At 39.7% G+C, this 24,942-nt stretch overlaps 3 protein-coding genes across 4 annotated transcripts in view; 1 reads left to right on the top strand and 2 right to left on the bottom strand.

Moving 5' to 3' along the window:
- LOC138610943 (intersectin-2-like) overlaps positions 1 to 12,408 on the bottom strand; it is a 45,387-nt gene extending 32,979 nt beyond the window's left edge. The window contains exons 1-2 of one of the 2 annotated variants that reach the window (XM_069683831.1): positions 12,365 to 12,408; positions 3,799 to 3,870 (exon numbers count right to left, since the gene is read on the bottom strand). In XM_069683831.1, the coding sequence (XP_069539932.1) occupies positions 3,799 to 3,805 (7 nt within the window). In that variant the 5' untranslated portion in view covers positions 3,806 to 3,870; positions 12,365 to 12,408. Of the gene's footprint in view, positions 1 to 3,798; positions 4,041 to 12,364 lie in introns of those variants that run through there. The other variant, XM_069683839.1, reaches the window with a different exon arrangement.
- Positions 12,409 to 14,106: 1,698 nt separating this feature from the next.
- ddx1 (DEAD (Asp-Glu-Ala-Asp) box helicase 1) lies at positions 14,107 to 20,678 on the bottom strand. The gene is made up of 26 exons (XM_069686550.1): positions 20,626 to 20,678; positions 20,446 to 20,497; positions 20,242 to 20,305; positions 20,121 to 20,150; positions 19,887 to 19,986; positions 19,681 to 19,728; positions 19,478 to 19,561; positions 19,274 to 19,357; positions 19,095 to 19,171; positions 18,941 to 19,013; positions 18,746 to 18,822; positions 18,542 to 18,656; positions 18,200 to 18,338; positions 17,903 to 17,963; positions 17,650 to 17,748; positions 17,466 to 17,555; positions 17,124 to 17,312; positions 16,375 to 16,426; positions 16,111 to 16,257; positions 15,907 to 15,998; positions 15,751 to 15,823; positions 15,580 to 15,652; positions 15,398 to 15,440; positions 15,220 to 15,315; positions 14,816 to 14,936; positions 14,107 to 14,688 (listed from the first exon to the last, which is right to left on the bottom strand). The coding sequence occupies exons 1-26, from the start codon at positions 20,639 to 20,641 to the stop codon at positions 14,558 to 14,560; spliced, it is 2,226 nt and encodes a 741-aa protein (XP_069542651.1). The 5' UTR covers positions 20,642 to 20,678; the 3' UTR covers positions 14,107 to 14,557.
- A 304-nt stretch (positions 20,679 to 20,982) lies between these two features.
- nbas (NBAS subunit of NRZ tethering complex) overlaps positions 20,983 to 24,942 on the top strand; it is a 185,129-nt gene continuing 181,169 nt past the window's right edge. Inside the window, exons 1-4 of the mRNA XM_069657356.1 lie at positions 20,983 to 21,075; positions 21,540 to 21,591; positions 22,288 to 22,324; positions 24,459 to 24,536. Coding sequence (XP_069513457.1) covers positions 20,983 to 21,075; positions 21,540 to 21,591; positions 22,288 to 22,324; positions 24,459 to 24,536 — 260 coding nt within the window. The remainder of the gene's footprint in view (positions 21,076 to 21,539; positions 21,592 to 22,287; positions 22,325 to 24,458; positions 24,537 to 24,942) is intronic.

Genomic DNA, 24,942 nt, shown 5'->3' with positions numbered 1-24,942 from the left:
TTTCCCTGTGATTTTGACTCACCGTGTCACTACTTCATGACTCCTCACAGTGGCGCTTATGACATGAATGAGGATAACATGAGAGGAAATTAATTGGCCGAAGACGTTGACAGCAGGATAATGTCGGACAGCGGTGATTCATTTGTTCAATACTTCTGTACATTTAAATTACAGACTGAAAACATTGTTTGTGTTCAATTCTGTGTAACTGACACCAAATTGCTTCGAATGAATACATTAATCTGCACTTTAGGGGCATTTTGTATTCTTCAGTTAATCAGATATTATCAGATATATCGTGATGTATCATTATATGATTCTCTTACAATATATTATGATATTATTGTTATCGTTGACCACGTATTGCGCATTGTATTGTATCGTGAGTCACCCTGCGATTCCTAACCCTACTTGCAAAATTGCAAAAATGCAGTTTTGGCAACCATATAGACGATGAGTGAATTTTGGTGTTTGTATCGGCTTCAAAAATCCTATATCAGTCAGGCTCTAATACAAACAATTAGAAAATATGTGTTTACTTTTATTCCTGGTGACTTCATATTCCTTCTTTATATCCACACTTCTGTAAACGAGAATACTTTGATGCTTATAAGCCAATCTGATTGTTATCCTGTGATGTGAGGGACAGCATATCTTACACAAGGAGTGGTGTCTAAAGCTTTGATCTCGACATGGACAACATTTCCATCATCAGGGCAAAGTATGATACCGATGCAAAAGATTTAGAGGGTAGGAATGAAGTCATAGAGCTAAGGACAAATTTGGTTTTGGTAATACTGTTAGTGGGAAAAATACAATTCTGTGGGCTATTATGAGTGTATGTCTTCATAGATCTGGTATCTAGGGTGTAATTTATGCACCAGCTTCAGGAAATACCAGCCTGCCCATGATGGAACTTCCTCCCAACTCTAACCCAAACACTGGTCGACCACAGACACACACACACACACACACACAAATCCCTGAGGAATGACACACAGTCACAGCACAGCAGCCCCTTTTATGCAGATAAAATGTGAAAACTCAGGACGTTACAAAAGTTTCCAGATAATATGTAAAACTGCCAGCTGTTTGCCTTGAGCTGATTCCGACATCTAATCAAACTCACTCAACCCTAAACCACCACAGCAACACCTGTTCAGGTATCCACATTTTCCCTGACTGAGCCAGTGTTAGCAGCTCGCACTGCCCTGACCTAGTTTTAGGCGTTGTCAGCAAAATGCCGCGGTAAAGAGGAGAAAGTAATTAATCTCACACAGAGATGTGAGTATTCCTCACATTGTCTCCTTGGCTTTGACAGACCTCATTTAGCAGCTATTGTAAGTGAGAAAAGGGAGGTGATATTTAGCACAGTGCCACTGGGACATGTAGCTAGCATGGTCACATCCACGGGCCTGTCAGTTGATATGTTTGTCAGTTAGCGCTGAGTGCTGTGTGTGTAAGTGGGGCACTGCAAAGCTTCTTAAACAGCAGAATCCATAGGGGACTTGTGTGGCTGACACTCGTGTTGGAAAGAAATGACCACTCAGTGTGACACCAGATAAAGAGGTGCCACGTTTTAGAATATGTAGCATATAAAAAAAGCTAATGCTATGGAGTCTTTGAGGCCATAGGCTTTAAATGTGTTGTTTAAAACTAGCTTGTGTATATGACAAAAGGACTGCAAATTGTTCTAACAGTGTGCACTTGGCTGTGGGAAACTTAAATGTATTACATATATTTTTTTTTACAATTGTTTTTAGTCCTTGTTGACATTTTGGGAAACATGAAACAGGCTAAGCTAACCATCTCCTGGTTAGCTTAGCTTTGTGTTCAGCGTAGCGGGAGGAAAAAGCTTGCCTGGTTTGGCTAAAATGTAAAAAAGCACAATTAAAGCTAACAATTTGATCTGCTTAAAAATGTATGTGTAAATAAAAACAAGTTGTGGTTTTATACTGTGGCAGACTTTTTCTAAGTCGTGGAGCCAAGCTATTTGTTTACTCCTTAGCTTGGGGGACGGCTACTTTTTAGCCCTTTTGCTAATATGCTTAGCTAACTGTCCCCAGGCTGTTTTCTCATATACATATAATGGATGTGAGAATGATATCAATTGTCTCATCTAATTTTTGGCAAGACAGCAAATAAGCTTCCCAAAGTTTTTGATTATTTTGTAAATATAGCTTCTGATATTTTTTGCTAACTAGCATTCTTGTATGAATGTAGCAGCCCAAAGTATTTTGGACTTGTATGTATGTCTGGTTGATCAATGTGATTTTAACTCTTTGATTATATACTACATATTACTCATGTATTTGTCTTTTTCTCTTCTTATAAAAGCTGCACTGAGGCGTTGTCCCATAAACTGTGTTGTTATCTTATCTCACTGTCTTGTATTTCTTGTTTCTTTGAACATTTTGACTCTTCCAGGACATCCCTGTACATCAGCTCTTCACTTGTCTTGCAGATAAAAATATAAAGTTAAAAAAGATATCACTGTGACCTGAATGTATCAATCCTGACACAATCTGAACAACAGTTTCCTGCACAACACAAAAGCAACATAAGCTCTCAGCAGCCCGTCAGACAATATTCAGACAATACAACACGCAGTCCATCAACAAAAACTGCTATATACTCTGATGAAAAAGCTCCCACATCACTGGTGCAGAATAAAAACCAACTGTACCACAGTTCACCTCAACAGCTGCGACACAAAGAGCCTCGGCCTTGTGTGGTTTAACTTCCCTTCTGTCAGCTTGTGTGCTGTTGTCTTGGTGCCGTTCAGTCTTTAGGAGACGCTGGCTCGAGTCAAACCTCCAGACACACAGCGCAAGGTCTACTGGGGGAAACCACATCACTGCTTTCATAACTATTTACATATCAAACGCTTCACCTGGGGAGGACGAGATGATGTTTCAGATAGGTGTAATGGATCAACACTCTTTGCACGCTGCAGCATTTTAGCCAACACAAACTTCTATCCTTCTCTGTCCACCTGTTTCACACACTAATGACTTTATAGTTCCTGTTTCCACGTGCTTCTTAAGTGCCGTCTCCACAAACTTTGCTGTCTATATACTGGATCAAAAAAAAGCAGATAGCATGGTTACATTGAAGAGTTCACTTTTTGGTAAACTGCAGAATTAGTCGTGTGGAAAAGATGCACCAGACACACACAAACACACGCTTTCTCTGAGGCATTTCCCTCCGAGGCCCTTAAGCAGCGGCAACAGATCAAAGGCTGGAAACAAGAGGATTACTCACACATACACACGCTACTGGGCAATTCTGTCCATAGCAAGGACAAAAGATACGCAACAGGAAAGCATACACCAAAATAGCTCATAATTTGCATACGATTTAGTCGAGATAATTGCGGATATTCCTTCAAGAATACAACATAAATCGGGCTGTAATTCTCGCAAAATCTCCGGGGATCGAAGACGAGTTCTGTTAAAGTCTGATTGCTTCACACAAGCGCTGGATAAATATCACATCAACACAATCTCGGGGTTCAGTTTACAGTCGCACATGAAAAAAAGAGAGCATCATAACAGCTTCAGTCTGGCAGAAAGACGAGCAGAGGGGAAGATTAAAGTTTAAAGAAAGGGTACGACACCACTGCTGCTCATTGCTCGTCTCTCTCTTTCTTTGCTTTCTTTTGCTTTCTCCATCACCGATCCATTCTCTTCAACTTAATTTCCCTCCCCAAAGTGCATATTTGCTTCTCAAAGACAAACACACATATAAGCAAACACACACATAAGCCCATAGGAGGAGAAATCGAAGTGGACTTACCATTCATGGCTGCAGGTGGAGAGCACGGGCAGAGAGGGGAGTCCTCTACTCAGCTGGCGAGCTCTCAGACATCTGCAGAAAGAGAGAGAGAGAGAGAGAAAAGATGAGAGTGTGATTGTGTGTGTGTGTCAGGGAGCAGCAGGTTTAAAGGAGAAACGCAAGCACGCCTCTGTAAAATAGGAAGGGAATAGAGGGGATGTAAATGTGCGCAAGAGCAATAAAAAATCTCATCTCCCTGTTAACAAAGCAAGGAAGGCACGCTGAACGGCTAGCATGGTGAGAATGGCAGAGAGAGGGAGGGAGGGAGGGATGGAGGGGGGAGGAGGGGGACAAAATGACAGAGAAAGAGAGAGAGAGAGAGGGGAGAATGAGGAGAAAAGAAGGAGAGCAGAGAAGCAGACAATGCAAACATGGAGAAGTGCAAGAGGAGGACAGACAGCTGAGGGGAAAATGATGGTGGTCTGGGAGGAAGGAAGCATTTATCATTGTCCGCTCTCAGGTCAGAGATGGCGGCTCAAGCCAGCAGTCAAATCTTTATTTCTGCAGCCGTTATTTGTCGGTCATTCAGCTTTCTGCGCAATTTCAATTAAATAAGGCATCGTCTCTTATTGGGAGGGGATTTGAAAGGTGTTGCTTTGGAAAGAATAAAAATAATTTCCTCATTCGAAACGTAAATATTTGTCCTTATAGGCACAAATAATATTATCTATATTCTCAATGAGTGTTATTGGGAATATAAATAGTTCTCATTGTTGTCTTTTGGCAGGGTTATAAATTGTTGTCATATTAAGGACATGAACATACTTGTTGATTTAGGAAGAAAATATATTTATTTAAATATTTACGATTAAAATCTTTGCCATGTTAGTAACATAAATACTTGCCATATTTTCCCATAGGAATATATTTGTATATACATATATTTGTTTTAATATTCTAAATATCTATGTTTGGAAGTGTAAATATGTGTGTTGTTTGGAAGTTGTTTGGAAGTGTAAATATTTGTTGTTTTAGGAATAAAATATGTATTACCAGAAATATAAATATTTCTTAAATAAGCAATAAATATTTGTCTTGATAGGTACAGACATATTTGTTGGATTATAGGAACATAAATGTGTCTGAGAATATAAATATGTATCTTATTAAGGACATAAATATACTCATGTACTTATATTTCCTAAGAATATATTTATTGGGAGAATTAGCAATAAAAATGTTCATTTTTTAAAAATATATATACTTTCCTAATTTGAGCTAAGAATATATATTAAATGTGTTTGTTTGTTTTTATTACAAATCAACCTATTTATTATTGGAAATATTTGTGTTATGGGGGATACACTTTAAATCTTTCACAGATATAAAAATATGTCTTACTATGTTTTTCTGTTCAGTCTTATTACTGAATTATTTTTATCAAGGGCAATTATGACTGAGCTGAACATTTATCTGCGCCGCGCACACACAACACAAAATACAGACTTGTATTGAGTGCTGTTTGCATTCACTATCGCTGACTGGCAGGGAGCCTGGCCCACCCGATGAGACTTCTCTGTGGGGTCTCTGGCTGAGTCCCAGGAGGTGGAGGGGACAGATGCGCTCTAACAGGTAATACTCTTAAAGTGGAAAATGAGGCCCCTGCCTCATTAGGCAAAATGAGGTGCTCCGTGTCTTTTCTTTTTCCTTTCTTGTTATTTATCCTCTTTCGTTGCTTTTCTGTTGTTGCTAAATCATTTTTCAGTTGACTTGCTCTGGTAATACACTCCCCTCACTGCTGATCATCCATGCTTGCTGCATCTACAAATTGAAAATGAACATTTCTTTCCACTATTCTAACAACTCCTTCAATTTTGTTCCCGAGATTCTATTATTCCTCTCAGTCACATGTACCCCTTTATTTCCTCTTGTTCATCTGTCTATCCTGAAGCTAATAGCTAACAAGCAGTGTTTCTCTGTTAGCTTTGATTGCTGTGCGGTCCTTCCAATCTCCTCTCTACTTTCACACTTTTATACCTCACATCACTCTCCGCTCTCTCTCTTTTCCCATTTCGGCTCCCTTATTTCTTATTCATCCCTCACTCCAGCATGCATCCCCTCTTATATGACTTCTCATCCCTTCCGCTCCTTCTGCTCTCGTTAAAGTGTTGCTCCATCATTGGCTTCCCTCTTTCCGTGTGAATTCCTGGAGGGGGAGACTGTGGTTGTTGCAGAATAAATCATTGGCTGCACATGCCGACACTGCCAATTACTTAAGAGCAATGAACCGCTCACTGTGCATACACTGGAATATCTACGCTACCGCTCACACACAACATGACTGATGAACAACAAACACACGCATGCACGCAAACAATAGTCAAATGCCATAAATCCATCTGGGAAGATACAAACAACTAGAATAACTGCATTGTGGTTGAATGCCTCTCAAAACCATTCAAGTTAATGTCCATCAGTGTTTCCAACAGTGTAAGTGTGGCTGAGACTGGGGACGCATTTGTATACTGAAAGTGTTGGAAAGAATACAGTACCCTAAAACCAAGTTATCGGCATAGGTAGGCCTACATTAAACTTGGAGTGATTATCCTTTAAAGGAAGAACATCTCTCACTTTCTGCGTTTCTCTGCCGAGCATTTGATTTTCAGTGAACCTTCTCGTGACAGCAGAACAAACAGGTACACAAGGGGAACATAATCCTCTAATCGATCACAGATGGTGTCACGGTTCAGACAGATAAAAACCTCAACATCCACCCAATGTAATAAAAGTCCCTCAAAGCGTTTCTGATATATCGTGTCCTCGCAAGAAAGGAATGGTCATGACATTGACCATTGACCTTTAACCATCACCTTCTAATCAGTTCATCCTTGAGTCCGAGTGGAAGCTTGTGCCATATTTGAAGATATTTCCACCACGTGAGATATCGTGGCTGTTTGTCAGTGGTACAGTTTGTTGTCTCCCAATCGGAAGGTTGGCGGTTTGATCCCTGACTGCTACAGTTTACATGTGGAAGTGTCCTTGAGTAAGACACTGAACCCCAAATTGCTCCCGATGGCATAGAGCATTGGTGTGTGAATGTAGTTATGCCTGGAACCTGGGCGTCTTAACTGACGACCAGCTAACCTTGTGGATTTGCCCTGTACAACATCAGGAAGATCAGACCCCACCTTTCAGAGCATGTAACACAACTGCTGGTACAGGCTCTCGTGATATCATGCATTGACTACCGCAACTCCCTACTGGCAGGCTTTCCTATATGCACATTCAAACCTCTGCAGATGATCCAGAACGCAGCAGCACGATTGGTCCACAATCAACACAAAACGGCACGTCACTTCCCTGCTCATATCCCTCCACTGGCTCCAAGTCACTGCTCGCATCAAATCGAAAACCCTGCTGCTCTCTTACAAAACAGCAACAAATATGGCTCCTGTCTACCTGAACGCCCTCATCCAGGTCTACACTCTGTCCCGCCAATGAAAGGCACCTGCTGCTGCCATCACAACAGGGCCCTAAGTTGCTAACTAGACTCTTCTCCTCAGTTATCCCAAGGTGTTAGAAGAATCCGCAGAGTCCCTTTAGACCTTTAAGAAGAAGCTAAAGACCCAGCTCTTTCATGAACACCTCTGCACTTAATGATATTGATGGCATTGATGATGACTACATTGAGGATGTGGTTTATGTTTAGTAGGATTCTCATGATGATGATGATGATGAACTATATTGACCTTGTTGATGTTGCTGATGATGTTCATTAAAAAAATCATTGTCACTTTGGACAAAAGCGTATGCTAAATGAAATTGCAACATTGTAACATTATAGTTAGTTCCTGATTGGAGATTGGCACTTTAAATAGCAGCCTTTTGAGTGTGAAAGGCTCATTGTGACATCCCAACAATGGGATGAAAATAAAAATGCTACTATGATGTAACAGTGAAGTTGACCTCTGACCTTTTGTGAAAAACATTTCATTATTTATAATGTTTCTTTTATACTTTAGTTGTAATGATGTTATAATTGTGTACGCATCTTTTTTGTCAATAAGTCTTTTGAAGGATGGCAGTCACCTTGACCTTTGACCTTAAACCACCAAATTCAAGCTGGTTCATCATGAAGTCTAAGGGTGGGTTCACACCAGCCTTGTTTAGTCTGATTGAACCGAACCCCGGAGTGTTTGTCCCCTCGGTGCGGTTCGTTTAGGTTGGTGTGGACGCCGGAATCGAACTCTGGTGCAGACCAAACAAACGGACCATGGTCCGCTAGAAAAAACGGGTTTGGGTTTGAACGTAAACAAACTTAAAGCAGGACCTAATATTGGAAGCAAACCAAAACACTGTGCATTGTGGGTTGTTAATGGGTGCTGACACTTGCAGAGGCAGCCACGCAGCCCGGCAGCAAGATGAGTAGAGGACAGAAGTGGGGGAGCAACGAGGAAATAGAAATATGTGCTGACCAAACAATTTCACAAAATGCTTGTGGAGACGCACATGAACACGGAGGTATTCAAACTGTTCAGTGAGAAACTAAAGGAGACTGCAACTGATCGAACTGGAATGATGTCAGTTAAACTTAAAAAAAACCTGTGTGATTGTGTTGAGTCAGCTCTCCCTCTCTGTTTACTTCAGGCAGTTTTCCCACATGGAAATGCTGACCAATCAGAGAGCAGCTTTCCCGTGCATCAAAACTTTTGGTCCGCTTGTAAAAGCTGCTGCGTGAACACAACCAAACTTGTGGCAAAATGCAACAATTTGGTCTTTGATTCGGACCAAACAAACGGACTAGGTGTGAAAGCACCCTCAGTGGACGTTTGTGCCAAATGAAGAAATTCCCTCCACGCATTCTAGAAATAACAACATCACAAGAATGGGACAGATGCTCGACAATCCATTGAACATAAAATTACTAAAAGAAAATCTTCTGAATCATATCAAAGTAACACTATTAACTGTGCTCGTTGTCTCTCACTTGTTGCTGAGAATTCATTTACAAATAGGTATTAGCAACGGCAAGCTAGCTCCATACCAGCTAGTCAGAAACCCAACAGCTGTGTTAATTCCTCATCATATATTTATGTTAAACTGTAAGTTTCTTCAGTGTTTAAACTTCTTTACAATACTACACTATACTATATATTTGTCATGAAAACTCTACAAGTGTAGATGTGTGTGTATTTATGCATGTGTGTGCCTTACACTCCCTTATGTAAAGGCTTTGTATGGAGGTATTAAGCAGTTCATCCGCCCTCATAGACAAACACTGCTGTACCCTTAGGTGTGTGTGTGTGTGTGTGGTTTCAAATAGATTATATCATCTGCTATTGGCTGTGCTAGAGAGCCTCCTCTTTTCAAACAGGACACATCCTGGACAAAACAACATAGAATCAACACAGGGACACCCTCTCTTTCAACATTTGTGCACCACCAGGAGCTCAAAACTAAATGTTACACTTAATTTGCTTATGATTCCTGAGCAGCCCTGTTGAAGTGCTTGAAAGGACTTGAACCGCTCTGGAATAAGTGTGTTTTTGATTTGTTCTACCTTACAGCTCTCAGACCCTGTTGATGTGATGGATGTTGTGCTGCAGAGATATTGGAAGCTCACAGAAAGGACAGCTCACAGTGTGGATTTAAATGCAGCTTAAAGTCATGCCAGCTCCCAGCTAATATCTGAACAAACCCTGTGAGCAAATATGCACCATCAAATGTGTACGGTGGAGCGAGTGGAAGGATTAAATGAACGACTCCTCAACTCCTGCATATCTATACGGACACATAGCGTACAAGCAACAGCGGTTAAATGATAAACACCCACATAGGCCAACAGCTGGACTAGCAAGGAGACTAGTTAGCTGATTTAGTGGCCGGCAGCTAAATCCCATAAGGGGGCCCTATAAATGTTGGCTTCACTTCGCAGAGATGTGGACTCGAATCATGGTGACTTGGACTTGAGTCGACTCACTGTTTTGATGACTTGTGACTTGACTTGAGGCATGATGGCTCGGTTGACTTGCGTGTATTCATAAGTTTGAATGTCAGCTGTTAAATATAAAATGATGGATGAATGGCTGTCAAGCAAACAGAACCCTAGGGAGGACTTGCCATGGATTTTGATTGGTGTTTACAGCAGCTAATACAATTGGTGCATTTTTAACCACCCCCATGTGGGAGATAAAATCAGGGCAATGGAAGAGGTAGTGGCAGGAAACCCAAAACAGTTAGCGAGCAATTGATAGTAACATGCTAGCTTGCTCGTGGTGGTTGATTTAATTAGAACTTTAAGATCTTTAGGTTTTAAGGCAGGCTGCTGACACAGGCAGTTTGGTAGTGATTGTTGTGTTATAGGAGACCGTGCAGGTAACAGGGTACAAACTCGGTGCATTAAGGGTGGCCATTAGGGGTCCACAACAAAGGTTTGCCCTGGGGGCCCTGTGAAAGGTTATCCGGCCGTGCACATGGTGACAACTGGGCAATCTTTATAAGAAATCAAAGGTCAAATATGATCTGTCACATGCTTTTATTTTTATACAATGTTAGCAGTTATAACAATAACTGTTTCCACCTCTTATGTGGGACGATGTTGCAGAAACAAAAGCCAAATACCAACCAGGTCATTCAGCCTTGATTGATGTTTAAAGATGCTACATGCAGCAATAGTAAGTTTTGATTTGGGTGAAGTGAGAGACACTTAAAGGCCAGTGGTTTGATGACCCGCTGCACCGAGAGAGAAAGAGAACCAAAGAAGCTTTGACTGTGCCCTGCATGCTGATTGACACCTGTGTGTGCGCCGCACCGGCCCGGTCGGATGTGCGTATCAATGCGTCTGCCTGTGTGCCCGAGTGTGTCTGACACACACTGCTCACACAGAGGGGGACCCTGTTCTGGCAGACACAGCCCAGGAAGCTTTGCTTAGCCTGAAGAAGAATGAGGCCTGTGTGTGTGTGTGTGTGATTCTTATATGTGTGCGCTTGTTCTGTACAGACACACATACAGATACAAAGACATGCACACAGCTTCCTCTGTTGTGCAGCAGGTGAAAATCAGGGACGCTTTCACCAGAGGAATCGTTCTTATATTCATTATTCTAAAACATTTATGGGTCAGCTAGAGCAATGATTCACCAAAGCCTCTTTTACTTCCTTTTGGCACAAGGTTTTCAGAATAAAGCCAAGAACCCTCTTTACAGCACTCACATGCGCACTGCTTTGAGTGTCGTATAAAATAAAACCTGACCCTGATCAGCTTCTACTTTCGTGTCAATAAAGAATGTATGTTTGCGTATCTTTATGTGCATTTGTGTGCTAAGTAATTCTTTCTTTCGTTCTTGGCAGGGGGATTATGCAACAGTCGCTGATTTGTTGGGACGAGCCAGATGTCATAGGAGGTGCAGATTGGACAGACTTTGCCACTTCAGCAAAGAAACACTCCTCTTTCTGTTTTCACTGAGAGCAGCAGAACACACACAAACACACACACACAGACACACACAATATAAGCAATCTCTATAATTAGATACTGCAGTGAATAAGCAAGAGCATGGATAAACTGCTCAAATGCCCCAAATCATTGCAAAGAGGAGCGGGAAAACTGCACTCATGTTGTATAATCTAAACACCTGATAACAGTGTGATAACAATCCCAACAAACAAGAGACATGTGCTATTATTTTCCCATGATATAAATGTGGCTAAATTTAATTCCCTCTTAAAACTTAAATATAGCTGTCGTGCAGCACATATGATAAAATATTACAGACTACATTAAGGTCACTGTGTGCTGGGTCGTGTAAGGCTGCCACAGACTCTCTGGGGAGATCCAGAAATATCACACTGATTTCTTTTCCTCAAGAAAAGGGTGACCATCAGCCTTTCTTATTGGGACTCAATTCTATGGACACTGGATGTTTTGACAATGTCAGTGAACGCACCATTTCTGTACAAGGTTAATTAACTTCAGGGTAATAAAAAAAAAGGTGGCTAAGCTTTTATAGGATGAAACAATAAAGTCATTGTCGGCTATATTGTCTATTTGTGCCAGGTTAGGATATGCCTGCCCTAAAGTACATAACGTCAAGAAACAGGCTATTTCAAGCAGTCTTCACACAATGCATTCAAGACGATACTGTCTCTGGCACTGTATTGTCTTGAAAGCACAGAAGCAATTTGTACAGACAGCTCTTATTTTGATAGTTTAAAAAAAATCCCCCTTTAATGTAAGCTGTTTTTACAACATAATGCACATATTTAGCATATTGACAATCACGCTTCACCTACCGCGAGCCAACGGCTTTCCCTCAGGGTTTACTGACAGGTGTCAGAAATTCACATATTGTTAAGGCGGCAAAATCTACAACCGGGCTCGTGCAGCACCGTCAAGCCTAAAACACATTGTTAATACGCTACTCTGCCCACTCCTTTAATTTTAACGATTTAATAAAGCAAGACATTCTCACTTCACTGCAAAAAAGGGTCATTTTAAAAAAAATTACAAGGTCAATAGCGACAGTGTCCAGTATTTCTTTCTTGTTTTTCTGTTCCGTCGAGCATTACATTGATTAATAGTCATTTACCTGTTGCGGTAGAGCAGCAGTGTACGTCCGGCATCCAGGCTGGCAAATTGAGCTGCCGTGGAGGGAGGAACCGAGTCAGCAGCCGGGGTGGGTGTGGACTGAAAATGGGCATCTCAGGGGAGTGAAGTCACAAGAATTATACACAGGACTTCCGGGTATGTCATTCAAAATAAAAGTCCCAGACACTCGTGAAAGCAATGTTTTGGCACAACAAAGCAATAAGAAACCATATGATTGTGTCTTACTAATTTATTTTAGATTATTTACTTTGCCAGTATCGTTTATTTTTTAACTTATGCGTCTTTAACGCAATGCCGAGACTTTTATTAATTCACACTTAACACTTATGATTCAGTTATTTATTTAAACTTGACCAAAGTCTAAGCATCTTATATTATATTATTATCATTATATAGTATCATTATTATGTAGTATTGTGTTCCAGAATGGTCTCTAAACATTGTTTTAACAAACACTGGTAATATAGCCGCACAATTAACATTTAAAAATCTTACATTTCCTCTAGAGGCTTTTCAAAAAATGTATACAATATCTTTATTATACAATGTCTTAATGAATACATTGGCTAACTGGTCCTAAATTGACACAGCCAAGTAAAGATAGCCACTTCCACTATTTCCCACCTCATTTACCTGCTTTCAGTGACAGACTTTAATTTTGAAGGCACAAATACATGACCTTTTTTTGTTTTTTGACAGTGAAAGAGAAAAGCCAATTACTGTGGCACCTGACTGCAGCTTCATTCACACCAATTACCGAGATGTATGTACAGACAGGGCTAAAGTCAAAGTTACACATTCTTAGTAATGAAATCCTATGTGTGCATTGACATTTTTATTCTCATGAACCTTTTTTGCATCTTTTCCCTTTCCCCCCTATCTGCCCTATTTGGTGAGTAAATCCCTCTGAAATGTAGTAATCCGTGTTTAAATGCATTTCCTTGGTTTATGAGCTTTGAAGTCTGGAAGCTCTTTGGTTTCCCCAAAGGAAACAAGAAGCTGCTGGTGTGTACCGCCACCAACAGACCACTTTCAGTATTACATCTACGAGTTCACTGTTACAATTCTCTCAGCCTCATACTTTCACAGGAGAGTAAAAAGCTGGTAAAGCAGCAGTGAGCCAAACAGGCAAAGTTTTATCACAAGTCGCTTCTTGTGTGTCAGGCAGCACAAAAGGCATCTTACTTTGAGTACTGCAAATTCTTTTTTTGTTTTTTGGGGGCTGATTGCAGTGCAGTATTTAATTCAACCATGATGCCATTGTTCAGTCATTTGGGATCCTACACTGAAGTCAATACCAATTTCTTGTATCCAGAGTAAGAAAAAGTTGGCAGTGTTTTTCATGAGGCATTGAGAGGATTTGCTGAGCGTGACTGGCCCGCAATCTCCAGCCTTTATTGCTTTAAATGAAGCACATGTTCAAGGTCATGGGAGCTGCCTACATTTTTGTCCGTGACTTTTGCTCCAGGAGATGCAGCACTACATGATTCTAATTATTAAAACAACCATTTTTTCCTGCCTGCTTTTTGTCCGTTCAGGGCTTTAATGTCCGACAGTGATGGTCCTTGTTGTAAAGGTGTTTGTCTGGAAGGAAAATTAGTTTCTTGGGGGTTGTTATTCTGCCAGTGGAGGTTAGGCTTTTTCTACATTTCAGCAGATGGTGAGATCTTGAACTGAACTTGTTTTTTATAATACAAAAATGACCCAGACTGAAGAGGCTACTATAGTTTATTTGAGCAAACAAAAGAAAGCCACTTGTAGCCCATTATTTCATAGGGAAACTTAAATATTCAATTAAATCATGTCAATAAGAAAACAAAACACAAGATTTAACAAATTAGGTTTTGCATTACATGTCCTCAATATTCTTACAAGCAATACAGTGAAAGCCTGTGAGTCCTTCCAAATAAGTTTTATAACTTGCTGAATGCTGACAAGCTTTCTTTTTCAAAAGCACAAATAATAAACCTTCTCCCTTAATGAAAAGAAGTTACAGGACTAGTCAGAACTCGGATTATCCTCTGGATGCCAACTGTGCTTAATTTCTCATACAGTGAAATGCTGTCATTTTACATCTTTTAGCGATCATTTCGTTTTGTTGTTCTAATTTATCTTGAAAAAAATGCTCTATTTTTCCTTATTATGTATTAGTGTTGTATTAGTTAGGTTGTGTTCAGAAGGCTCTGAAAAGCTGGTTTGGCATGTATCCCAGGTGGAGGAAGGAACTTTGAGCTTCTCTCTCAAGGCTTGCCAGCTCCTGGACAGTCGGGGCCAGGACATCCACATGGCCCTTGTAGTTACCACCTAGGCAAGAGCAACAGGAATGCAGGTGAAGCTCAACAGAAAAACTGCAGCGACTGGAGGATTGGTTACTATTCAAAAAGCATGCTACTGATGTGGCTTGAAATAACTGCCACTGTGTGAAGCATACCTCCCAATGCCTTGCGCTGGCCGTAGGTGACCTTTCCATCAAAGTCATCCACAGGTATTTTTAAGTCTGGCTCACACTGGGTGATGGTGCACTTTAGATGCTCCTCAATATCTGACAGGAGCTGCGATCAGAGGAAAAGTAGAATTTGAATTTGAATGATGTCATTTTTTAAAGCGACAGACAGGTGTGTGTGTGTGTGAGCTTTCAGTGCAGTGCTGCTCACTACAGCTTCAACATAAATGTATTAGATTGCACCCTCTCCAAACCCGAGGGTGCTGTTTCTGCCAGGATGACAAAAGCATCTGCTGCTTATCAAATCACTTTAAAAGCCCTCCGTTGAGTCTTTTTAAAACAACACATTTAATTGGCTCCCTCAAGTTGATTGCGTTTGCATCTTCGTTCACCTCTTTCTCGTTGTACCAGATGGTGCATCCTCCGTCCTCCTTCAGCCGGGTGTTGTAGCAGCCTCTGCCTCGGTTCGCGCAAACATGGTACCACACCTGCACATATAGAAAGATGTACTCTGACCTCTTTTTAAATTATTCAAATTAAATATGAGAGTATTTCAATTATCCACCCTACCTTCTCTTTCTCCATGGCCACCAAGGAGATAGCCAGTCCCATCCTGCAAGTTAAAAAGAAAGGAACTGACATTTACTGTATGGGCAATACATTTATACATTTTAAGGTATATTGCGTGAATGTTTCAGGTCTCAAATGAAGTTAACATTTTTCAAACTAACTAATTTGGAGTGTCTGTTTACCTCTCAGCTCTTCCAACTCTGCCGATACGATGCACGTAGTTTTGCTTCTCATCCGGCAGGGTGACGTTGATCACTTGAGGACAAAGCGATGAAAGCTGTTATCTCATGCAGAAGACTAGACTAGTTTTATGTATATAGTTATATGTAAGGAATGTGATCTAATCTCTTTACCGTAAGGAACTCCGTGGATGTCGATTCCTCTGGCAGCCACGTCCGTGCAGATCAACAGCCTCACTTCTTTCTTCTGTAAACACAAGAAGGTCTTCAAACACCGATATACTGTTGTGCTTCATATAAAAGGGTAATGCTAAGTTGTTGTCCTTTTACCTTGAAGCGGTCCAGGTTGTTTTTCCGCTCGTTGGGCTTGCGATCACCGTGGAGACAAACACAGGACAGCTGGTGGTTTTTACTGTCCGGACCTAAAGAAGGGAGAGCAATATAGAGGGGATATACATTTGTAGTGGAAACAAATCTAACTTAGATTTTGCATGTGTGTGTGGTGGGATGAAAAGTAAAATGTCGGTGTCCTACCTCCTCCTTGCTGAATGAAGTACTGCTCCATGTTGTCACAGTCGATCTTGGTGCGGCAGAAGATTATGGCCTGGTCCATCTTGTGCTCTTTGATGGCCCTCACCGTGTACTCGCCCTTCAGCACCTTGATGGCTTCTGACCACATTTCTATAATCCACACAAACACATACTGGTTATAGAGTCCTAAGCCATGATTATTTGTAGAAGGAAAATGACAATATAATATCTGTGCTGTTGAGCTAATATTCCAAACTGGGCTCTTACCTGAAGAATTGGCTCCAGGTCTGGTGTTGTCTTTGGCGTGGACTTCATCAGTCTATGTAAAGTTAACAGATGAAAGTAGAAACAAATTGTCAACACGCCACTCTTAACCGAGATAAATAACATACAGCATGAATAATTAATAACTTTTCATTATTATAAGAATAAAAGCTTGAATAATGTGTTGAGTCCTGCATAAAGCATCAGCAGCTAAGCTACGGAAGCCCAAGAGGCAGGTAGGAAAAATAAATTACTGGTGACATAATTTCTGAGTTAGATGTAACTTGTTTATGACTCAAAAACAAGTAAAAAAAACAAAACTCTTTTTTTGTTGCTCAGATAGATTTTTTTAAAATTAAGTCACTTTTTTTTATTCCAGATGCAAAAACTTGTTTAAAAATGTTTCAGCAGGTTAAACCAAAAATGTATCAGTGTCAGTGCTTTTATGCCTATTTAGTGGTGCACTTCAGCCTCTTGTGGCCAAAATGAGTATTACAACAACAAACACAAATAAAAAGGAAGCTTGAAAACAATAAATTCAACTGCTTAAAAATATTCTTGAACTTTATTCAAAGGCAAAAAAAAATGTTTAAATGGTCTTGGCAATTTTTTATTCTTACATGTTTCAACTTTTTTGTTATACATATAAAAAATATGCTGGAGAAATTATTTAGGAAAAGAAAAAAAAAAATCACACCTGGCAAAAAATGTTTTCACTCAGACACAATCTTGGCCAAACACGCAAGACTCACCCGGATGTGGTTCTTGCCCAGACGCTCCCACAGGCGATCGTTCTTGGGATTGACAGGCACGACCACGTGGTGCACGGTCTCAGGAACAGAGTCCTCCCCCTTCAGGTCCACCCATGTGGGAAAGTGCATGATACGCTCAGACAGCTTCTTCACGTCGAACGAATGCAGTGTGGCCGAACAAACAATCACCTGGAAAACAAGAGAAACTGTTATGCACTTGAACTGCTTATCAATCTGCCCCTCACATATAAACAATGTTTATTTGCCTATATCATTGTTGTGCAACAAGTTGTCTTCACTAAATTGTTGACTGTCACACAAGCAGTTGATATGAGGAGTTACCTGCAGTCTTTTGCCGTCAGAAGTGACCTGAGGGATTTGGTTATGGATCCTGTTGATAAAGTCGGTATAGCCTGCAGACAGAAGGCCGTCCTGAGGGACACACAGACAAAAGGGTTACTCACTTCAAGGATTGTTCTGCTGTGTAGATCAACCTTTAAAAATACTATACATGTGTTGTACATACACACTCATCCAGGACTAGAAAGCGGACTTGGGACAGACTCAGTTTCCCAGTGGATATGAGGTCATCCAGTCTGCCCGGTGTTCCCACCACAATGTCAATCTAATTGTAAGACGACACACGAAGCAGAAAATAGGTCAGAGGATGAAGGAGAAGTGAGATGAAGAGCAAAAATCTAATCTGTTAGTTACAACGTTTAATATTTAACATGAAACTTTAATTCCAAGTTTATTCTGAGACGGTCGATATCACGTACCCCCTGTTCCAGAGCAGCCAGCTGATCTTTGGCAGCCACGCCACCGATCACCAGTAGATCCCTGTAGTGACAGAAGGACAAATACTGTGTATGCTTTCATTAAGAACTGAACACTGACTCCATCTGCTGGTATAAAACAAGATTTACAAACAGAGAAATGCAGCACATATTAATATGAATAAGACAATTAAATATGCTTAAATATTTTGCTATCTATCAATCAAACACTTTCTGCAAAAGTCATGGTTTGCTGGTATGTAGGCAACCAACATGAGCATCAGCTCTGTCCAGTCTCACCTCAGTTTGGGGTTATCCACATACTTCCTGAATTGCTTGACGTTGTTGAGGGTTTGTTCAGCCAGTTCTTTAGATGGCTCGATGATCAGAGCTTTGGGTGCGTTGGAAACTGCTTTCACCTGACTCACTTTGGCACTGCCTTAACAAACACAGAGCAGACACAGCTGTAAGCACCAGAATAAAACAGTGAACTTGGTGTTTTAAAATATGCAACCAAAGAGGGTTTTATTGTGAAAAAAACTACTATATTATCTAGTACATTGTGAGATAAATATCATACACAGCTATAGAGCCATTTCGATTTTTCCTTTCAGTATGAATAATGAGTTTGCATTCACACACCTGTCTGAGAAGATTTGACCACGTGACCGTCTGTCGCCTGATCCAGAGCAACAAACCCACTCTTCGGGGGGTTTTTAAAGGCTTCTCCTCCAAAGTTGAACTTCAGCTCTGCATTCTGAATCACAGATCACAGAAGACTGCGATTTGTATGGTGCAAATCTAGCATCTGTTGGTTTGTGCTCTAATTTTAATGCGACTTCATACCTTAAGGACACAAGAGGCAAAGAAGGGTTGATTCTTCACATGTTGTGGGATCTCAAAAGCCACACCCAGGTCATTACCTGGAAGAAGAGAACAGAGAGAAGGGTGCAAGAAAAGTGAGTTACATTGCTGTTTGCCACCGACTCCATATGTCTTACATAAATATGATAATGAGAATCATAACTATGAAGGAAGCACCATTTTTGGAGAAGGAAATTTGGCCCTTGTCCTGATCCAGGTAGCATCCGATAGTGTCGTGCATGGTGAACTCCTGCAAAGAGAAAACATGTTTAAAAATAGTCCCTAAAAATATTTGCATATCTAATTAACATGGTCATTCATTAGTTGTTACCTCTCCATAGCTGTCAAACTGCTTGTTGTTGGATTTCTTTCCAGTCCCACCGAAACCAAAACCAAACTTATCAGTTCCTGTGTAGAAAAAAAGAGGCTGGATGGATTGGTCTATCTAGATTGTGTATTTTAACTGATGTGTGCTCTTGAGCATGGAGACTAAAGATTAGAGGAGCATACCCAAGTCCAGCGCTGCCTGACTGGTGGACCAGCCAATGCGACACAGACCCTGGTCATGGCAGGTCACCTCATAGTAGTACTTCCCTGGACACAGAAAGATTAAAAAAAAGGCAGGTTGTTCGTCTACCATAGAAATGAAATGTAATCCTAATTTGCCTTTTTTTAAACCTCAATCAATTTAAAGAAGTTGTCTGCTTTACACACCTTTGGTGACACCTTTAGTAGAGCGGCAGCCGTGCCACTCTTTAAACTCCCTGCTCTGGCAGCACAACCCATCCGGACCAATTGCTGTACAGGTAAAAACAAAAAGTGATGTTAAATAGAGGGGACACAGAGCACAGCTGGAACATATACAGTTGCATATGTAACTGTTATGCGATATTACGTGCTAGTTTTTCTTCTCTTACCAAAGGCGTTGCTGCGGTCATAAGGATTCATCTGCCAGTTGTTGAAAACTGAGGGGGAAAAAGACACCAAACAGTTTAAGTTTCTGCAGAGTAGACCATTGTTTCTATCATTGTTTGTATTAGATTGGATCCTTGATTATGAGACTTTTGTAGAACGTCATGACAGCCTGCAATCAAACATTTCACTCATATCAAAGAGGTCTCACTTGCTCCACCAGTCTTGATGGAGGCTCTGCCCTTGCCCTTGCCCTCCTGCTGATCCTTCAGGGTCTCATAAACGATCTGGATCACAGGAATACTGAAGGCCTGAGGATAACAAGTGTTAGTGTTACGTCTTATTATGCTACTTGACAATAAAATGATGTTAAAATGCTAAATTAAACTTTAAAATTTGAACTGAAAAAGTAAAGTTGGATGATGTCTTTCTGTCATGTACTTACACCTGTTTTACCGCTACCAGTTTCTGCTGCCTACAAAAACAAAAAGGGAATATGACAATTAAAATGTACAGTGTGCAGATTTAGTGTTTGAGACAAGCTGGGAAAAACAGGTTAAACTTACCATGAGTACATCTCCACCACCAAGAATAAGAGGAATAGACTCAGCCTGGATGTCAGTGGGTAGCCTGAAATCCAGTGATTTACGATGTCAGCTCAATTGTTAGCCTTACAACACAACAACAGCTAACAAGTATAACTTATATGGACAGATATCATAATGTAGGTATGATTCAGCAATACTGATTTGTGTCAAGCAAGCACTTACAGCCAGTCCATTTCTTCCACAGCCTGAGCGATTTCAGGCATAACCCCCATTTCTGTCGAATATAAGACGAATGTAATTATTCCGTTGGGTCACATGGTTCGTAAAAGTCGTTGGGTGTTTAAGTAAACTACGAATACAACGTCAAGATCATAAAGTTCAAAATAAAAGAGACATTCTCACCAGAAAACGCTGCCATTATTGCTGCTGCGACGAAAGCAACCCAACAGGATGTAACGTGTTCACAGTTTTCGGCTCGGTGCAACTCGTTCAGAGGACCGGTCGAAGATGCAGTATGTCATTGGTTCCGGAAAGTGAACTAGTTTTATTATATTCGATAATTATTTACAGATTAGTGTTGCTTTTTGGCTAATGCTTTTTGGCCTAATATTCCTATGTCATTAATATATCAGAGTATGCAAAGTCAAGCCACGAAACAGCTTTTGCTAACCGGTAAGCTGCAGTTTCCAAGCGCGGTTCTATTGTACATTTTGTCCTCTGCTAGTCGCCGTAGATGTTTGACAGCTGGTACAAGTAAATATGGCCGAAGAAAGCCTGATTGAAGGCGAAGATGAAAACATTTTATACGACTTACTTGTCATTACTGAATGGCCGCCAGAGACGGACACTCAGGTCAGACATTCTTCTATTTTGGCTCGTTTTCATTTCATTGTGAGGGTGTTTTGTTGTAAATATACCGCCCGAAATTCAACTCGAGTCAGCTGCATGGGGTCAGCCGTTCAAAGCCACGTAGCACAAACATACTGATAAACTGCTATCTTTAACTTCAAATCTACTTTTCTCATTGACATTTAGAGTCATTTTCGTTTTTAATCTGAATTATTTGTGCAATGGGTACTTCAATTCCACGTTAAAGTCATCCCTCATCTTTTGCGCCAATTAGCGAGGCCAAAAACTATGTGACATGATACCACCATACATGATTTAAGTTACCTCAGCAAAATTAAGAGTTTATGAATGGCACTTTTATTTGAACTTTAATATTAACAAATATAAATAATGACCAAGGCACTATTTTGTTTGTTGGAGGGAAGAAGTGAAACTTGAGCTCACTTGTAACTTTCTCACATTTGCAGTTGCGAGGCAATAAGGAGCACAACACCTCACTTATTGCGAAAGCAGTGACTGGTAAGTTCTGATTTTTGTAGCCTAAGACTGTGATACTTTGCATACCGAAAGGGGGGCTTTAATAAACCTAAAATATATACCCAGCACATGACTATGACCTACCTTCTCCTTAAGGTTTGTGATAAATCTTTAAATCAACAATTATCTTACCTACTATGCAACACTTAAACCTATAGCCTAAGTCTTGTTGCTTATATCCAGGATAGATACCAAACAGTGTCCCAGTTACTGGAAAGTAGGCCAGCAATTTGTTTTGTTTATACACAAAATCTAAAAGTGGTTACTCATCTGTAAGATTTATTTCAAAATTAAAAATACATATGTATGTGGGGATGTCCTTTAAGGACATGTATGTGAAGGAATTACAAGGGGCAGAAACATGGTTGGAGATACTCTGGTTTATTCTATATTTTTTTGAGGCCAGACAAAAATGTCAGGAGGAGGGATACATATGCAAGTGTTCTTAGTTGTTTAGGAAATGTTTTGGTAGGTGTATAAGTCTGTATGATAAGACAACCTTTGCCTGGATTTGGATGAAAGACAGATTTTCAGCTTTTTTTTTCCTTGATCAAGACATCAGCTTCTGTAATAAAGCTACCATGTTAACTGAAGTTAGCTCTACATACAATGATAACTAAAATACATGTTCACACAGTAACCATTCGTAGGCTAACAAATGTGATCCATTTCTTACAGGACCATTCCGGTTAATCTTGCACTACTTGTGGTACAGGTAAGTTCCTTATTATAATACTGACTGTCTGACTGTTATGTAATTGACTGATGTGATACATGAAGCTGTGAATTATGATTGCTATTATTGATATGATTTTAAGAACTGAGTCGTTTCTGACTACATCACATAGGCCTAATAAGTCTTATATTCCACCTTACAATTACAGAATTATTAATCAATAAATCAGGCAATGACTGAGATGGTCCTATTCAAGGACCACTATTAATGTGCAATAAAACAACCTAAAAAAGAATTGAAAGACTTTTTAGATCAGGCTCTATAAAAGGTTTCGTGTCTTGGTGAATTTGTATTATTAATTTATTATATTATTTTGTGTGAAGGTGAGATCGTCACATTTGCCCACTAACATAAAAAACTCACTAGACAGATATATTTGTATTTTTGTTAGGTTGTGTACTTACAATATCTCAAATGTCCCCGACAGTACAGTGACTTCTTCCTGAGTCATGTACAATACATCGGCAATGGTGATTGTTTTACAATAAAGACTCCAACTCCCATAATCCCAAGCTACTTCACATTGTCAGTGTTTTTTTTTAATTGATTGGATTAAGAGACCGAGGCCTATATCATCAAAATTACCTTCAATACACATCAGTTGGACTTCTCTCTAAATAAACAACAGATGGCTGTAACGTCCTTTAATCTGAAAGCAGTAGTTAGTTGGTGGATGAGTTCTACTTGCAGAAAAGTTGTTCAAATTGTTCAATATGTATATATTTTTTCTAGATTTTATTCCAATCAAACAAATCTGATAATATTGACGTTGTTTATTGTTCTCATAGTGCACATTTTGTGTTGGAAAGTGTTGCTCTGACCGGCAGGGGAGTCTGTAATGTTCTAGCAACAAGACCTGCTTATTCACTCAGTAGGTTGTAAACTAGGATCATCAATAACCTCATTAAATATTTATTCTCTGGCCATGTTTATCTCTCAGCTCTCCTCTTTTTGTGGATGAGAAACAATCAGGAATGTTATTTAATATACCAAACAGGGTAGCAGAAGGGGAACGATAGCTTGTGGTACTTTTGTTTTAGCCCCAAAAAACAGAATAGTATTAAAAAGAATACAAAATAAAAGCATATTTTGATGGCCTGCATGTTGGAAGGAAGCAGAAACACTGGGAATAGTAGTGATGATGAACTTGAAATATCTCTCTATCTATCTCTCTATCTCTCTGTGAGAATCATTCCTCAAACCAAACAATTCTTTAGAGCACCTTTTTATTTAAAAGTTCAAATGTTTAATTACCTGAAAAGGTAATTTCATGATCATTTTTAATTAAAAATTTCTAAAGTATTTTATGTTATTTTTTTGTTGAATTTACATGAAATTGTATTAACTTTTATTTTATTTAATTTTTAGTTGTAAAATACATTTTTATTTCATTCAAGTCAAATAAAATGATTTATGTGGTTTAACTAAATGTTTAATTTAAGAAAATTTAGATTTTATATTAAACTGATTTATCATTAGTTTGTTTGATTTTTTTTATCTGTCTTGTTTAAAATTAAAATACAATTACACGCTTTATTTAAATAACATTTTATATTGAATTTTTCATTAAATTTACCTCATATGAAATAAAAATATTCATCAATAACATTTTCATTTAAATAATTCAATTGAATTTGATTTAATGCAATTTAAAATTATGCCAAATTTTAGTATAGTTTTGATTTAGTTTATAAATCCCTGCTCAAAATCTCAAAGATGCACAGTTAGTGACACGTTTTCCATCAGAGAGAGTACGCTGAGCTAACGTAACAGACGCTTTTCAGCTTACTTGTGTGTAAAGTGGCTTACAGTTTTTTAATGGTCTCTGCTAGCGTTGCAAATGTCCTTATACATCAATCAAGTATACTGTGTTACTATCAGCGAACAAAGCGAAAAAAAAAGAGATTTTACCTTTTGATGTTTGATTCAATTACAGTCTAAATTTTTTTTTCCTCTCCACACGCCTGTGTATTGAATATTTTACTTCACATGACATACAGACCAGTGACCTGCCAACCAATCACTGCAGACAAAGTGAATAAGCATGATGTCATCCACAGTAACAGTATAAACTCTTCTGATGGTTTTATTTGGTGTCATTCTGTAACCTCAGCCCCTCCAGCTCCTCTCTTCCTCTTGGTCTCGTCCGCCTGGCAAACAAGCAGATCAACTGGCAGCTAGTACTCGCAAGGTGAAACATAAACACACTCAATCACACACACACTTACACACACACACACTCTCTCTCTTTGTGGTCAATACCTGAGTGTGTGCTACTTTGTTGCTGACATGCACTAAGCCATCCTCCTTTCCCGCTCCTCTCTCCATTTGCGTATCCCCTCCACCAATCATTTAATTGAACTCATTACGACCGACGAACCGGGTAGAAAGGCAGTTTATAATTGGCTATTGATCCGGCCGTGTAAGACAGTGTTCGGTGTGGTCAAATGATGCTGCGGATGTCCATTAGTTTGAAGTGCTTGATCCTTCCATTTGGTTTCTTAATCTCTCTCCCTCGTTTCATTCCCTCTGAAGCCATCTTTGCTCTTTTTAATGCTCCCAATTATTATTGTTTCTCCTCTCTTTAAGCCGTCCAA

This window comes from Semicossyphus pulcher, unplaced genomic scaffold (assembly GCF_022749685.1).
Source record: "Semicossyphus pulcher isolate SPU_LCO1_2020_fin unplaced genomic scaffold, fSemPul1.0.p SCAF_11, whole genome shotgun sequence".
Taxonomy (NCBI): Eukaryota; Metazoa; Chordata; class Actinopteri; order Labriformes; family Labridae; genus Semicossyphus; species Semicossyphus pulcher.
Note: the sequence above shows the minus strand (reverse complement) of the source record. Positions and strands in the feature narration are given on the sequence as shown.

Coding starts and splice junctions, on each gene's coding strand:
- ddx1 (XM_069686550.1), bottom strand. Junction 19,562..19,680: donor TGACCGCAGCAACGCCTTTG/GTAAGAGAAGAA, acceptor TTACCTGTACAG/CAATTGGTCCGGATGGGTTG. Junction 18,339..18,541: donor GGTCAAATCTTCTCAGACAG/GTGTGTGAATGC, acceptor GTGTTTGTTAAG/GCAGTGCCAAAGTGAGTCAG.